Source organism: Leuciscus leuciscus (assembly GCF_965113295.1).
Source record: "Leuciscus leuciscus genome assembly, chromosome: 6".
Taxonomy (NCBI): domain Eukaryota; kingdom Metazoa; phylum Chordata; class Actinopteri; order Cypriniformes; family Leuciscidae; genus Leuciscus; species Leuciscus leuciscus.
The window spans coordinates 23,808,237-23,825,990 of record NC_138730.1 but is presented as its reverse complement, the minus strand read 5'-3'; the positions used below and the strand labels follow the sequence as shown (position 1 = coordinate 23,825,990).

At 37.6% G+C, this 17,754-nt stretch overlaps 1 protein-coding gene across 3 annotated transcripts; it reads left to right on the top strand.

The window, feature by feature from the left end:
* Window positions 1-17: 17 nt before the first annotated feature.
* Window positions 18-16,330, top strand: csnk1g2a (casein kinase 1, gamma 2a). Of its 3 annotated transcripts, none has more exons than XM_082171783.1 (9): window positions 18-2,704; window positions 5,492-5,640; window positions 5,731-5,965; window positions 6,255-6,340; window positions 7,350-7,434; window positions 7,522-7,667; window positions 7,754-7,837; window positions 9,691-9,797; window positions 14,977-16,330. In XM_082171783.1, exons 2-9 carry the CDS (start codon window positions 5,542-5,544, stop codon window positions 15,029-15,031), a joined length of 897 nt encoding a protein of 298 aa, XP_082027909.1. In that variant the 5' UTR covers window positions 18-2,704; window positions 5,492-5,541; the 3' UTR covers window positions 15,032-16,330. The 3 variants fall into 3 exon arrangements, with proteins under 3 accessions (XP_082027909.1, XP_082027908.1, XP_082027910.1); XM_082171782.1 differs by having other exon boundaries at window positions 19-2,704; window positions 7,519-7,667; XM_082171784.1 differs by lacking the exon at window positions 18-2,704 and adding an exon at window positions 8,932-9,033.
* Window positions 16,331-17,754: the final 1,424 nt, after the last annotated feature.

Sequence of the window (17,754 nt, the reverse complement as noted above, 5' to 3'; positions counted from 1 at the left end):
GTGTTGATTATTTGGAATTAATTCTAAACCCTGAACTTCCACTGCTGCCTTTAAGGTGATGATACACAGGGCAACTTTTTGAGCAATGTTGCCATCAACGGGCAACCAGATGAGACGCAGGGCCCACGACCGATCTAAATGATCCAGATAGAAATGTATTGCCCATTTTCCACATCCAGTGTGTGTGTGTGTGTGCTGTTAAACAGCTCCAAAAAATAAATAAAACACAGTAGTTCATAACACTTAACCAACCATATTAGATTATGCAGTGCTTGTTCTCCTTTGTTCACCCAGTTCCTTCTGTAAAAAAATACCTTTTTTACACACACTCATTACCATGTAATTACTTGTACTGGAGACAACAGTCATACACCTTTTACTGGAACTAAATGAACAAAAGAACAGACACTGCAGTCTTCTACAAATACTTTTCATTCTACAAAAGATGTATCTGCATACAAATATGCAGAATGTCACAGGTTTTTTTTCCACAATACAATTATTTTCTTGTGGTTGGGAATAGACTGTTATTTAACAAAAGATTGACTCTTCAAGATGGATATTTCTCTGCCACTTATTTTACAAGTGCGTGAACTTGCAAATAAGCATATTCATGTAAAAACATGAAGTGCTGAACAGGAATCCTTTGAGATGTGTTGGCGGGTTCAGTGTGGTAAAACATACTTTTATGCTGCAAGATGTATTTCTCCCATTTCTGATTGTCTGATCAGCGATTGGCAAGATCAGACATGATCTTTAGATCTTTTTTAATTTATTTTGGAGGGAAAGTCTTTAGAATTTGTTAAAAAGAGGTGAGAGTAATGCACTCCTATTGGTAGCTGAAAGCCGTAAAACAATTACTTTTAATAAACACCAAAATAGAATGTTATGAGAATATATATATATATATGTTCTACAAACATTTTTTTCCTTGAGCAGTAAATCAGCATATTAGAATGATTTCTAAAGGATCATGTGACACTGAAGACCCGAGTAATGATGCTGAAAATTCAGATTTGCCATCACAGGAATAAATTACATTTTAAACTATATTTAGAACTTAAAAAGCTATTCTCAGTTTTTACTGCAAATGCAGCAATTGTGAGCATTAGATCCTCCTTTCAAATCATTACAAAATCTTACAGACCCCAATTTTATGATTGGTCAGTCACAGTGTGGAAATGGTGCCTGTTCTCATTTAGAAGGACATTCACTTTTTTGTTGGTTTGTTGCTATGCAAGCCATGCATAAACAATTAAAAAATTGCTCCTCCATATCAGTATTTTAATTGGATTTGGTTTCAAGCATGAATATCGGAAATACATATAGGGAAAGATAAATTAGTGATTAGAATATTATCTAGGGACATTTTAGTAGCCACCCACATTGTTCGTGAGCAACGCCAGCCTCAATTTCGAGTGTTGCGTGTGTAAGATGTATTCTGTGAATATACAAATTCTCTTGAGTCTCACCACATTGCAGAAGTCTCATTTATTTCTCTCATTATTTCATTTTCCATGTTGCCAACTGTTCTGCTTTAAAAGAAATGTGTGATCGCATAAGTGAGACTCTTATTTTTGTCATTTAGCTCCTTGGTCTCACCTTTACATGCTGTAATGAGATCCTTAATCACACTTTAATGAAATGTAGCTAAACATTTTGTAATAAGAGTGAAGCAAGTTAAGTACAGGTCTGTTAAAACACGCAGCTTCATGGAGATACTACTACATCAATTTCAGGTTTTCATTTTGCTGTGACATGAAAGGTCGATACATACATACATGTTCCTTGTGGTACTGATTCTGTTAAACTAGACAAATATCCTCTCTGAGGAAGCTACATAAAGGCTGTTTTATACAATTACTGGTACTAAATAAAGGGGTCTTGACGTTGCTCCTGATATGACCATTTATCAGTGTGAACTCGTGCTGGAAATACATGTTAAAAGAGTAACACTGTTGTATTTCTCACTCTCCACTGCTGGGTATTTAATACATCCTGTGGCCTTTATGCAATCTGTTTTTATTTATTTATATATTTATTTGGCTCTTCCATTCTGGCTCCTGCTTAGCTGCACTTTTCTCCACATGCTCAGAGCTGCTGATGCCACAGATGACTCGATCCTGCACTTAACTGAACATGGACGTACACATTCTATCACTTACATTATTTATGTAAAAACTAAATGGACCACCCTTAGTGATGACTACCATGCAGAGCAATATGATAGAAGCCAGTCATGTAATTAGTAGTTTTGGCAACTTCCTTTAGGTGGTTAAGGTACATTTACCTTTGTTCTGCAAATTGTCACCGTCGAAATCAAGTAATTTTAATGGGGATCCACACAATGGGGAATTTTGTTTGAGGGTGAAATATTTTGCATCATGTTGTGCATACATCACTATACTATTGACCTTTTTTGCCTGTGAAATTTCATTGGTCACTATTGTGATTATAGTGATCCACTGCAATACGTAACCCAAAACACCCATAATAAGGACCACGTCAGTTATCTGACTATGGTTTACAGCTTTCATGCAAACCTAAAACCAATGTTTAAAACTGGCTTTTTACTTTTACTTTACAGAAACGCCAAAACTTATGTTTTTGTCATTTAATTTGACTCTTTTATAGGAGCCAATCAAATCCAGAGCACCCCAGCTCCATCTCGAGTACAGGTTTTACAAACAGTTGGGCAACTCGGGTAAGTAACAGGCTGTACTTCTATCCATTTTCCTTTAATTACTTTAAATCTTACAGTTTAGCACCCATATTCAGACCAGTTAGGCCTATTTGTTGTAGAGCTTATGCTGTTCACATCCTATTTACAATCGGTAGTTTCTTTTAGCTCATCCTGTCCACATCCTCTTTTCAGCACAGAGGATGAATTTAATCAGCACAGGCTGTGGTTCCTGTGCATCGATTGCTCTACTTGCTATGTCTTTTTTACACAACGTTTGATAAAACTTGCAGGACAGAAAAAGGTTAACTTGTATTCAAAGATATGACAAGTTAACATAGCTTTTTTCAATTATATGATTTATTCAGAATGTGTTCATCAATAAAATAATGTCATTAAGTTTTTTGATCAGATCAGATAAAGCCTAGGCTTGCTGGCTGAAGCGTTGCGTCTCTCACTACTGTTGATCTCTGTTCCCAGCATTAAAGAGAGAGTTCACCCAAAAATGAATAGTAGCACATGATTTACTCACACTGAAGCAATCCTAGGTGCATATGACATTCTTCTTTCAGACGAATACAATCGGAGTTATATTAAAAAAAATGTCATGGCTCTTCCAAGCTTTATAGTGAGAGTCAATGGGTTTTTGTTTTTGGAAGTCCATCAAAGCGCATCCATCCCTGATAAAAGTGCTCGAAACTGCTCTGGGGGTGTGTGTGTGTGTGTGTGTGTAATAAAGGCCTTCTGAAGTGAAGCGATGTGTTCGTGTAAGAAAAATATCCATATTTAAAACTTTATCGATTAAAATAACTAGCGTTCGGCAGACGGGCATACGCAAGTCGACTTGCACCAAAAGAGTAACACTTGACGATGTAGGATGTATGAGTAGCGTAAGCTTTAACGCCTCTCACGGTTCAAACAAACAGGGCTGGGCAACCGCGTTCGTCATTACTTTGTGCAGCTCAAGGGTTAGTCTTTCGCCGTTTGCTGTTTTCATTCTGCTATGCATTTTTCATGAGGAGAGCTTTAGAAAAACAAAAAATGTCAATATTCACTCATTCCTATGCTGAAGTTTTATTGTGAATCAAATTTTTGTGTGTGTTCGTGGTTACTCAGGGTTACTCAGTCTGTTTGTGCTGATACAGTGTGACCAGGCTAGATTAAGGCTTTTCAATATCAATATTTTTTTTATCTTGATATGTATCCAGCCTTTTAAAAATATTTGATTTATGTTTATAGCAATAGCAACTTTATTTATATAGCACAATTAAAATAACACAAGTTGGCCAATGTGCTTTACCATGTCACACCTTTTTTTAGTGACTGATTAAAAGCTGTTGAAAACAGATGTTTAAGTTGTCCTTTAAAATCCTGTACAGTAGCAGTGTCTCTAATATGTTTAGGCAAACTGTTCCAAAGTTTAGGCCCTGCTACAGCAAAAGCGCAATCTCCTTTTTGACTCAGATGTGTCCCAGGAATTTTGAGTAACTTCTGATCTGAATTATGAATTTGGTCCAAAGAATTTGGCTTAAAGAGGTGTTTTTTGGAACCATTGTTTTGACCAAACAGCCATTGTTGGATACTAGATATAGACATTCTATATATTATATTATATATAGATTTAGATTTAAGAATTATTTTCTATTTAAATGTAGCTGCCTTTTTTTTTTTCTAAAACATTTTAATGCCTGAAAACATTCACATGGAGACTTCATGTGAATATTGAGTGATGATAAATGATTTTTTCCACTTATTTATTGAAATGGACAATGTGAAAAAACTGATGCTTAAATGAATCGAACTCCACCACTATGTCAGTGTTTCTGCTCCTGAGGTTTAAATTAAAGGTGTTATTGAAATATATTGTTTTAACATTGTCATACTGTAGTCGTGACAAAAAAGTGTGCAGGAAACTAGTGTACCAGTGTGGTCTTTTTAGGGTGCGTTGTGTTCACACTTGGCATGTTTGGCTCGATTAAAATGAACCCTGGTGCGTTTGCTCTGTTAGTGCGGTTCATTTGAATAAGTGTGAACGCTGCCATCTGAACCCTGGTACGCTCCTAAACGAGCGGGCCGAGACCGGTGAAAAGATAGGTCTCGGTCTGCTTCTGAACAAACTCTGGTGCGGTTCGAATAATATATGAACGCAACACGGACCAAAGACATGTAGACAAACCAAAAACAGGAAGATGAGACTCTTAAAAGGACAGAATGCTCAAGCATGGTTTTTCTCGTCATAGTGAGAGATGTCTCCTCGCACTCGCAGCAGATCTTCATTTGTGTGTGTGACGGAAGGTTTCCCAACGCTGTTTTGACTCCTTTACACATTTTATAAGCTCTTCATGAGTTCTCAGCTGGTCAAAATACTATCATATGCAGGCTACGCACAATACAACGAGCGCATTTAGCCCAGCACACAGCATTGTTTTGTCTCAAAATAGGCAATACCAATCAGGTTGTGAATGTATCCCTATGCCTTTAGGTTCGGTGATAATCAAAATCAAACACTATTAAAATCAAACGCGTATAAAAAGAATTGTGATATGCATGTTCCAGTTAAACATATCGCCTAATAGATTTGAGAGTCCGTACCTTTTATCTGTTGCCCCATAATGTCTATTATACACACAAATGTAGTGTACCTCAATATGAGTACCGAACACCACATAACAAAAGATTATTGTTCCCTGTCTTTACGTAATCTTATTCATTCTTACCATTGAAGTTAAAGCTGCTAAATTGCCAGTTTGTATTTATATTACTGAACTCTGTGGATTTGTTTTCTAACTGCCTATATATGTGTGTGTTCAGAGGGTGTTCCTCAGGTGTACTACTTTGGGCCTTGTGGGAAATACAATGCCATGGTGCTGGAGCTGCTGGGCCCCAGTCTGGAGGACCTGTTTGACCTTTGTGACAGAACCTTTTCCCTAAAGACCGTCCTCATGATCGCAATTCAGCTGGTCCGTGTAATCGTTTACTCATGAGAGAGAAAGAAAGGTGTTTAAACTAATAGATTTATTTTTTTAACACGACTTCTATCTCTATTATAGATCACACGGATGGAATATGTGCACACAAGAAGTCTGATCTACAGGGATGTTAAGCCTGAGAACTTCTTGGTGGGCCGGCCGGGGACCAAGAGGCAACATACAATTCACATCATCGACTTTGGGCTTGCCAAAGAATACATCGACCCTGAGACCAAAAAACACATCCCTTACAGGGAGCACAAGAGCTTAACAGGGACAGCTCGCTACATGAGCATCAACACACACCTGGGGAAGGGTAAGACCCGCGCACAGAGACATGGGAAAGATTCGCTCTGTCAGGGCTTAGGAAGGGTTATTAGAATTTCATGGGGGGATAAAGACTAAAGTATGTCTTAAAACCTAGCTTAGCTGTTAGTGACACAAATCTGCTTGCTCAACCACAAAACTTAGATTTGTATTGATTCTTATGCAAAATGCATAAAAAAAATATATTTGTTCAGTGAATTAAGACTCTTTGTCTGACTGAAGACAGATTCCAGTGTATCTAGCAGTTTCATAATTTTTTGCATGTCTTTTTCTTGTAGAGCAAAGCAGACGGGACGATTTGGAGGCGTTGGGTCATATGTTTATGTACTTTCTACGGGGCAGTCTACCCTGGCAAGGCTTAAAGGTATTGTAGTAGGTGGAGTGAAAGAAATGTTTGCTGCCTTCATACATTTTGATTTAAGAGTTTGTTTCGAAAACTAAGACCGTGTGATACCATTATAGAAAATGTGGTTTGTTTTATTCTGTTGCATTTCTTTAAATATTTAAAGCACAGATTATGGTTTATATGAGAGATTAAAGCATTGTATCAGTTCTCTGCTGTTTTGTACTAATAAGAAGTACAAATCTATGGTAAGAATTTCCCCTCTGTTCAGTTCTCACTCTCGTAACAGTTTTTTAATGGTATCCTTCTGGTCGGAGAGTCTTATCTCACTCAGCTAATGTCTGAAAAAGTGACAGGCCCCATTATCTGTCTCTATCATGAAAAGTCAGCAGAATAACCAATAGCTATACAGCCTTGATAAGCTGACCTATTTAGAAGACCCAAAAAAATATCACGATGTGTTTGGTTACATCTTTATCTTGTTTTATAGACTAAAGGGGAAAAAGACTGAAATTGATGTGACCTTCCTGTTAAATGTCACATGCTAATCATAATTTAGCCTAGTACATGGTTCCCACTGTCATGGAAAATATGGAAATATCAGCAGAAAATTATATTTTTCTGAAAGTCTTGGCTCTCGATTTTCCTTTGTGAGCTTTGTAGTCTTTATATGATACGCTTTTTTGAATTCTTTTTTCAATCACGGATGACAGGAGAGGTCATGGAAATTCATTCAAAATACTATTATGGTTTCACTGTATTGTACAGTATGTGCACTTGCAGTGTACTTACCCAAGAAAATACTGAATAATATAAAATAACTACATGGGTTAAGGTTAGGTTTAGAGTTAGGTTCATGGGTAGTACCTAGTTATTACCAAGTTATTGTAAGTATGCAGTATGTTTGTGCAGAACAGGATGGACTGTAAAATGAATTGCTAATACTATTAGTATAAAAGATGGCAACAAATGTATTTTTTTTATTCCCAAAATGTTCTAATATTTGTTCTGTCCCATTTTATTCATTAAGGCTGACACACTTAAGGAGCGCTATCAGAAAATTGGAGATACCAAAAGGGCAACCCCTATAGAAGTGCTCTGTGAGAGTTTCCCCGGTAAGCAAGTTCTTTTCAAAAGGCCACATATCTCGTGCATTCTCACCTCCGGTGCATTGTCTTAACTTTGACTTCATCTCACAGAAGAAATGGCCACCTACCTGCGCTACGTGCGGAGACTGGATTTCTTTGAAAAACCGGATTATGACTACTTGAGAAAGCTCTTTACAGACCTCTTTGACAGAAATGGCTATGTCTTTGACTATGAATATGACTGGGTCGGTAAGCCTCTGGTAAGTCTGTTTGGATGTCGTGCCATAAACCGCTTGTATATGATGCAAGTACATGGATGTTGAGTTTCCTATCCATGTCTATGCAGCCGACTCCAATAGGACCCATGCCTAGTGACACACCTCTGCAACCCAGCAGCAGAGACAAAGCACAACCACAGACCAAAAACCAGGTGAGATACACCCTCATGCTGTTGATAGCGATGTAAAATACATGTTTGTGTAATACACATCCGTTTTCTTTCTTTTTTTCTTTCTTTTTTTCTTTGTTTTGAAATTTTATAGTGTATGATCAAAGACCTATTATAAAGGTTTTAGCTTCATTGCTTGGAATCCCACTTTATAATTAAAAAAGGTTCAAACTGACAAATAAATATCCATATTTTAAATGAATTTATATAATTTGTTAATTTAACCACTATTAATATTTTTTTAATAATAATTTCTATTAGTAATCATGTGTAAACTATGCTTTTTTCATTTAGTGGTTTGGTTTTAAAAATTAAATAAAAAATTTGCATTAAATGTTTTTTTCAATCATTATTTTGTTACATTTAACTATTTTAAACATATTTATTTTAAATTTCACTTATTTCTTCACAATGATTTCTTCATTTTCTAAAGTGATGTTTATTATATTTGAATATTGCACTTTCAGTTTTAGTGGTAATTCCTTGTTCATGTAAAAGAGGAAGACTGGGACAGAGTACTAGTTTCCTTTTTGTTTTGTTTTTCCTTTTCTTTGGTTATTTGTGGTAAAACATTGCTTAATGCAGTGTAGTTTTTGAAATGTTATCTCAGTGTTTCATGACTCTTTTAACCCATGTCAGCAGTATGTGGTAAATGTTTGTTTTCACTCATCAACCGACCTTAGACTACTTCCTGCAGCCAGAGTAGTTTTTTGCTAGTCTGAAGATCTGTCATTTCCTCAAACACTGAATGCCATTCTTTTAGGTGGTGGTATTTCCATGTCTTGGTCACAGTCCCTTTAAATCTGTTACATTATATGTTTTTATATGAGCTGTTTGTGAAAGATAAGAGCTTAGCTTTCCTCTCCATCTCTGCATGTCACGTGCTTTTGTTTTTTCACTCACACTTTTATTTCCACCTCTATCCTGTTAGCTAGAGCAGTCTGCTTGTGCATGGAAGGCGTTCCTCTTTAAACTCTTTCTGTTCTTTTTTCTTTACACCCTCACCTCCTTTCAAAAACATCTCTTATACCCTTTGCCACCCTCCCACCCCCTTCCCCCCATTGCTGTCATGCCAGTCTCCAGAACCTAAAGGAAGTGAGTCCCAGCCCACTCCCGTGACCAACAGGGAGCTCCTAGGGTCGCACCTCACGGCCGATAGGCTGGGGGGCTCTGTCCAGGTACTGGGTGTTTGCGCAGTACTGCATGCTGTTGGTGTCGATCTCTTCCTTTCTCTGTTCTCTAGTCTTTCTGTTTCTTTTAGTCCTCTCACTTGAGACACCTCTGTCCATCTTCCAGCTGTAGACTCTTAAATGGTCTCCTCTCCTCTCTCCGCCCTTGTCCAACACACATCACTTATCTAGTGACACACACATTTAGTGACCTCAGTGTGAAAATACTGCTTATATTGTGTATATAAGTAGTTAAGCAAGACAAATGGGTGTTTTCTCTTGTACATACAGTTATCCAGGGTGTAACTCTTCTTTTATAATATGTTAGTGTAATAAGAATTCCAACTAAACTCATTTTCGGCTTATTTCCATTATCTAACCAAGCACGGTTCTTTCATTTTACATACTCCCTCCACCCCCACCCCCCACCCCCCTTTCTTCGTAACCGTCCTGGTTGGTGCTAAGCAACCTGATTTTGAACAGGTTAATTATTAAAAAAAGTGTCCTTAATTGGTTACATAGCCCCAATCTGAGTTACATGAACTGTTAAATATGCAGGTCCAGTTAGACAAAATAAATCCTGTGTACTGTGGTTTTTCTGTTATTACTCATCTTTGCAAGTCCATATTGAAAACACATTGCCTGCTGCCTTAAATTAATCTTCAGGTTATGAGCTCGACCAATGGAGAAGTGAATACAGACGATCCTACGGCGGGACACTCTAACGCCCCTATAACTGCCCCTGCTGAGGTGGAGGTGGCCGATGATACAAAGTAAGGACAATTTAAAGAGTCTTAAGTTTGCCAGTTGTTTTTAAAAGTACATGTTTGCATAAGACACATCCTTAGGGTTCCCACGCGTCCTGGAAAACCTGGACAATTGATGACTAATTTTCCAGTCCTGGAAAATGTCAAATGTCCTGGAAAATCTGGTTGTTGTCCTGGAAAATTATATTAAAAAAAGTTCTTGTATTTTCCTTTAGCCGAAAATGAAGAGTTTATCACTCCCTGAAGCAGTTTACCGGTACGCTAGTAGCAGTGCTATGTCCAGGGACACTGAGTTTTGACGTGAGAGAAGTATTTTGAATTATGATGTTTAGTCTCATATTGGCCCTTGCTGCAGTTAGCTAATGTTATTAACTGCTCAAATGTTTGAGGCGAATGTCAACTGGTAAGCAGCAGTACCTAACCTTGCGATGTAGTCGATGTTGAGCACATGACCAACAAGAGGCGTTTAAGAAATTAGTCAGAACGCGCTCAATAGCGCTCTTGATTATAGAGGGAGCGCTCTTTATTTGCCATCTGTACATAAGCCATTCACAGTTTGAATGAAAGTTTTATTTTTAATGCTGCTAAGTACACACTGCAAAGTTTCAGGAGGGACAATTTAAATGCAGGATTGAATCCAATATTGTGTTGATTGACAGTAATAACCATAGCAACAGATGAGACAAAAAAGTCTGATATGTCAAAATAGATGTGTGCATTAAGTGTAAAGGCAGACTAACAGACCTGCCACTTGTTCTGTAACAAGTATGTGTAATGTATGTGTAATGTGCTTATTTGTTGTTCATTATATTACTTTTCACCTAACCCATTTAAAACAATGTTTACTTAATTAAATATTTGAAGGCTACATGCTAATGCTTTAATGTGTCATTTACTTAATTATTATTAGCATTAATAATTCATTGACTTTGCTTAATATTTAAAGTCCCCCTGTAGTCAATACTTTTATCCTTTAAATCTCACCTAAATTACATATTTAAACATTTTCTCCTGTGAAAATGATTTTTTATGCCTTAAAATAGCTTGAATGGAACTGAATTGCTTCATTTAGTATTCGTAGAACCATGAATATGCTAATTAGCCCTGCTTCCACTCACTACCTGATCTACTCGGTCAGCTTTACTGTAGTAAATGCTACACGATGGCAAGGAAACACTGCTTTAATTCAGCCATATGTGTTTGAACTAGGGCTGCACAATTAATCGCAACGAAACCGCACGCGATTTGGCAAAGGCTGCGATTATTTTATGCGCAGCTTGTCCGTGCAGTGCGGCTATATCGGTAGTAAATGCTGCTCCATCTGAACACCAGAGGGCGCTCTCACACACACACGCCAAATGTGCAGTGCGTATGCGGTACAGGAGCAGCACGCTATAGTGATTTCACATTTGCTGCGTTTGCAGTGCGTAACTGACCCACGGCTGTACCACAAACACATACTCACTATTTTTATTTCAAATCCAGAAGTTATCTACAACTTTTATTTTAAAAAATTTGTCAGCATTGCGATTCTCTTTGTAGACATGTACACTATTTAATAGACGTTTAAACACAATTTAAACAACGAATTATTCAATGCTACTTCTATATAGATTTATATATTAAGTTGCTGGAGACAAGTGGTAACATTTTTAACCATGTAGGGCACTTAAAATCATTTTATCATAAAAATCAAACATTTTAAATTAAAACTTCAAATTGACAAAAACAGTAGACTGATACCTTTTCTTTTGCATAATTTAAATCTGTATACAATAAATCTTGCATGTCACAAATAACTTGTTTTTCCAACTCCACGAATGAGACGAGTGTCGTTGATCGCCTTGAGGTAAACTGTAGTTTTCCTTGCTTTACCCTGGTCTTAAAGTCACCATGAAATCAAATTTTACAATTCGTATTTTTATATGTAATATTGTAGTGTGTATTACAAATGATTTATCTGTGCACTTCATTATTTAAAAAAATTCATGTGCCCTTATATTCTTTAATCAAATATGTTATCCTTCCCTTCCCCGTTGAAACGACTTCTCTTCTCTTCCTGTCATGTGCGATGGCACAAGGGCGTGGTAACTCCCCTCAAACCGTTAAGGCTGATTTATACTTCTGCGTCGGACCTACGCCGGAGCCTCTGCGCTGTAGGCAACGCGTTGGTTTTCATTTATACTTCTGTATCGTCTGCCTTGACGCGCAATTACACTTGCAGAGGGAGCATGTGAAACCCGAGGGAGGGGTCCTAGCAGACCAATCACAGCGCTTGCGTCCGCGTAGAGTTGATGCGTTGTTACATTTTTGGAGAGGTGCACGTCAGGGTACGCGCGCTACACACAGCCTACGACGTAGCTACGGCGTGAGTTCGACACAGAAGTATAAATTGGGCTTTAGTCTGCTATGAGTGAGAGATGGAGAGGAGCGCTAAAGTAAAACCCTGCCCTCTATTCAGTATTCAGTTTCACTTGGAAATACGTCACAACACTGGAGAAAAGTCGTTTGTAACTTCAGGTTCATGGCGACTTCAAAGTAAAAAGATGACTGTGAAAAATAGTAGTATTTAATTAAATGCATTTATGGTGAGATTACTACATTTTCATGTCAATTTGGGTTCATTTTGACCACGAAACATGTGCTGTCACTTTAATTCAGCGCGTGCAGCACAGCAAAAATAGACTCGGTGCGGAAACGATCGCTGCACTGCTATATACGCACCGCTCCTGGAACGATCCGGACCGCATCCGCGCGCAGTGTGAAAGCTCTAACCTATTAACATGCGCAAAAAAAAAAAAACGCACCGCATACAGTGCGCAAATGGAGTATGTGTGAAACGGGCGATACTCCGTTTGCAGTGCGTATGCGGTGCGTATTTTTGCTTTTTTTTTTCTGTACCCATGTTAACAGGTTATAGCTTTCACACTGCACGCGGTTGCAGTCCGTCGATCCGTTCCAGGAGCGGTGCGTATATAGCAGTGCAGTGATCGTTTCCGCACCGAGTCTATTTTTGCTGTGCTGCACGCGCTGAATTAAAGTGACAGCACATGGTTCGTGGTCAAAATGAACACAGATTGTTCGATTGTAGTTCGATGCAGATTGTACATTGAAAATGTAGTCATTTCACCATAATGCGTTTAATTAAATAAAATGTAGTAATCTTACCATAAATGTATTTAATTTAATTCTACTTTTTCAGAGTCATCTTTTTTTTTTACTTTAAGACCGGGGTAAAGCAAGGAAAACTACAATTTACCTCAACGAGGCGACATAATGAACAACACTTGTCTCATTCGTGGAGTTGGAAAAACAAGTTCTTTGTGACATGCAAGATTTATTGTATAAAAATTAAAATGCAAAAGAAAAGGCATGAGAGTCGGCTGTTTTTGTCAATTTTAAGTTATAATTTAAAATGTTTGCGATTTTTAATATAAGTACATGGTTAAATATTTGACCACTTGCTTGAGCAACTTAATATAAGTAGAAGTAATGCATGGAATAATAGGCCTACGTTGTTTAAATTGTTTAAACGTGCATAAGTCCATTAAAGAGTGTATATGTGTACCAAGAGAATCGCAATGCTGACAAATTATTATTATTTTTTTTATAAAAGTTGCTGCATAACTTCTGGATTTGAAATAAAAATAGTGAGTATGTGTTTGTGGTACAGCCGTGGGTCAGTTACGCACCGCACCACATACGCACGCACTGCACACACACACGGAGTATGTGTGAAACGGGCGTTACAGGAAATCCCTATCGGGCATAATCTCTGTAGCTGAATAAACAGAAGATTGAAACGCTTTGATTAAACATGACTAATGACTGTGTAAGAAGCCACATCATCTCACAGAGGGATGCTCAACTGTTGTTATGAAGTGAGTTTGGAGTAGAAGCATGTTATTAAATGTTGTTTGGAAAGCTGTTTGACGCGTGTTGCTTTATCAAATGCACGCTATAAGTGACTCAAACTCACTGTGCTTTCAGATGGAGCAGCGTTTACATGCGGTTGCTTGACTTTGCGATTTCAAAATCGCGATAAACCAAATCGGTTTAAGTGCGATTACATGGAAATTGCGATTAATCGTGCAGCGCTACCAGAAACTGATTCATAAGTGGAAGAACAAATTATACAGGCTCATCTACAAATCGATGTATCAGAATGGTTATGCGTCTTATGTATCGCTTTCTACAATGTCGGACAACGGTAATTTGATTAACCTTTGGCTTGTCTACGTTATCAAACAGCTAATAATGTGCTGCAAATACTACACAAACCATGTTCCCGTTCGCCATCTCAGAGTCAGACAGCTGCCTTCTGAAAATCAGCATCCTTATGCTTTGAACAACTCAGAACTCCAGTGGAGAAAGGCATATAGTTCATCATACTATACATTATATACATAATTCACCTGCTATATTGCTAAATGTACCCGATTTTTCATATCAACAGAAAAATATACCAGGATAACCTAGCTTCTCTTTAGACTCCCCTGCTTCAGAGAATAGTTAATGATATGCTAAAGCCCGCCCCCCTCGTGACAGGATTGGTTACAAGGTAGTCTTAGATGTTTGAGACTGTCTTTGGTAAACTGCAGTTTTAAGGAGAAAATACTCCGCAATGGACTGATGAATAAATGTTCAAACTGATGAATAAATATCTATATTAAAAATCAATTTATTTGTTAATTTAACCACTTAGTATATTTGAATAATAATAATTTCTATTTATAATCATGTGAACTGCCCCTTTTTTAAATTAGTGGCTTTAATTTTTTTTTACATATTAAAAATAATTTATGAATTTGTTTTGTTACATTTAACAATTTTTAAACATGTAAAGAACAAATACTTTTTAAAATTGATAAATAAATACATTTGTTATTGATTCATTCATTTTATATAATAAAATGTATTATATTTGAAATATTTCACTTTCAGTCAGAACGTTTGAGTTGCCATGGGCTTCAATGGGTCAAAGCATAGCATTAATGTATTTATGTTTTGGTTACATTAGCACCAGTCACATGTACAGTAGCTGCACACAATTGTGCAGTCTGATCTCTTGCTAACAAATTTGCTTTGAACTCTGCCTAACAAAACCTTGACTAGACTGTGTGACAAGTTTGAGAAAGAAGGGAGGAGATAGCAAAACTGTCTCTAACTCTATTGCTCATTTCAGGTGCTGTTGTTTTTTCAAGAGGAGGAAGAGGAAAGCGCTCCAGCGACACAAGTGAGGAGGAACATCTTTGAAACGTTAAGTCACTGGTGCGTTTAAAGAAAAAAATAAAAGCAAAGGACTTGGGAGCTGAAACACGGAGCTCCAACCCTTTCTGTCTCTGCTCCACATCAGAGCAGAAACTCACTGCCTCACTTTTGGCATCCGCTCAGAGGACACACCTCAGCACTCTGGGCTCTGACACTCTTTGTAAGGAAACGATTCAGTGGAACAAATAAATATATTTGTACAATGTGGGAAACCAGAAGAGACTAGTGGTCAGAAGTAAGATGATATATGTTATGTGACTTAAACCAGATGGACTGTTTAAACTTGTATTTTAGATGACATGCAAAACCATTATTTGAGTAAAACTAAAAGGCAACCAGACACACAGACATCCGTTCACTTTGACACACTGGCTGGATGAGTGAGTGATGTGCTCCATGATGTTGTTTTTTTGTTTTGTTTTATGGGATCAAAATAAGTGGGGAAAGACTGCTGACTGATATATGGAGAAACGTACACAGGAATCAGAAAAACCAATGTAAATTCTGTCTTTCCGTTTTGTTTTTGTAATTTAAAAAGTTGTTTTGAAGATCTGCTCTCCCTGAGTTGAACAGTTTTACTCATGTTGTAGAATGTGTGAACATTTTTTTTTAACCACTCTTAGTGTTTCTTTTTCTCTTCATTGTTTTTTTACTTACTCTTTTTTTTCCCTGTCCATGTGGATGATGATGTTGTAGCACAGTGGCTGGTCTCAGGTACTGTGGGAGATGGAGAGAAACACATGGGATCTTTCCTCTGTGAATTGCACTTTTGAGGGGAAAAAGCAAACCGTTTGGAATTTCTGGCATTGACAATTACAGGAAGCAACAGAAATAAAGGCAGACGTGGGATCATTTTATACAGCAGGCTGGTCTCTCCCAAAGGGACAAAAGTGATGCTCTCGGTCAAAATTGTGCTTTTATTGTTTTTCGCATTAGATTAAGTTACCTGGGAATCATAGTTTGTGCCTTTCCAAGTAAAACATTTAACACTAATGTGTCCCTCTCTACGATTCCTATCCAGGCGGGGTGTCCGTGGCCCTCTCAGAGTGTTTGTTCTCTACGGTGCGCTCCATGCCAGTCTAATGGAGTCCGTTGGCATTTCTCAGATTTCTTTTTCACTGTTGTAAAGTGTATCATAGCAAAGCTCCATTAAGACGCGAGTCTATGGGTTTATACGCAGTAACAGAGGTTGCCTATCAGAGTGAGGATGTGTATTGATTTACATACCTATTAAATGTTGCTTTTCTTCTATGCCTCATAAGATGGTACATGTTGTGTCTGTGCACAATCACTGCATTGAGTTTATGGTTGTGGTCAATCTTTGCGGTTATTTCAACGGTAGTCAACATCACGTGATGAAACGCAGCCAGTTGCAGTGAGTCACCAGGTTGTGGTGCCATAGAACACATTTGTAGCTGCAGGGCAAGTGCCTTAAACACCACTTAACCTGCGTACCGTAATACAATTCACTGAGTATGCCTTGTCAGAATGGCATAAGAGCAGGTGGCACACCCTTGTAGTTTATATAGTGCTAGAACAGGATATTTTTAAACCTCCAAATGACTTTATTTCCCATTGCAGATACAACAGAGCTAGTCAATTATAACATCCTGTGATTATTCAATCATTAACCTCTTTAGAACAGACTGCTCTTAAATATGGTGTTAAACAGTGGCTCTCAGTCAGTTGTTCATGATTTACTGATAAGGCTAAACCCTAAAAAAGTTTTTGTACTCTTGGGGATACAAACATTTGAGAGGCTGTGAAAGTTTAGGCCTCTTTTCTTGGTTTCATGTTGAATGGGTGTTTGTTGTGAATGTTTAGATATGGTGACTTTCTTCATACATTCTTTGTTTCGCTCACGGGCAGCATTTAAAACAAAACATGGCCATCTGTAGTGGAAATCTACTCACCATCAGATATAAATTGTTATATTTCACATATTTACAATATTTGGAGGAGACTTGCAAGTTTAAAAAGTTGTTAAGCGTTAGCTTATTACTTTTGTTTAAATTCATTTTTTCATAATCTGTCTAAATGTTTGTATCTCAGGGGAAACGTTGCCCTTTTAGGGGTATAAAAATGGACTGGTCTATAGTCTTGTATACTTTGTGGCCTGTTTTAGAAAATCAATTTAATACTCTTAAGTGAAAAAATATATTCAATCATTTTAAGTTATTAATCATTTAGTTAGATATATTTAATTCAGTTTTAGGTCAACAATACATGGATTCTTTTCAGACAATTTGTGTCAACACTTTTTATGACAGAAGGAAAGGGACAGTGTCAAGGAAGTAGTTTTTCCACCTGAGGCTTTGGGCACCGTGTGTGTGTGTGTGTGTGTGTGTGTGTGTGTGTGTGTGTGTGTGAGAGAGAAATACACTCAACAAAACTTGTGCGCACACAAAAGGAGAGGGGAAAACCCGAAACCCATGGGAGGAATATGCAGAGAGCTGCACGAACAGCAGGTGGTGATATTTGACAACTGCTCAAACACTAGCAAACCCAAATACGTGAATCGTATTATTGTGAAAATAAGCATAAAGCCGCGATTCCTCATATTGATAGGCGACTTCGTGAATAAAAAAAAAATATATATAATAACTGAATAATAATAATAAAAAAATCTTAAAGGGACTTTTACCGGACTCGCTTTTAAAAAGCAGACGCCGGATGAATGAGAGCGGGCGTG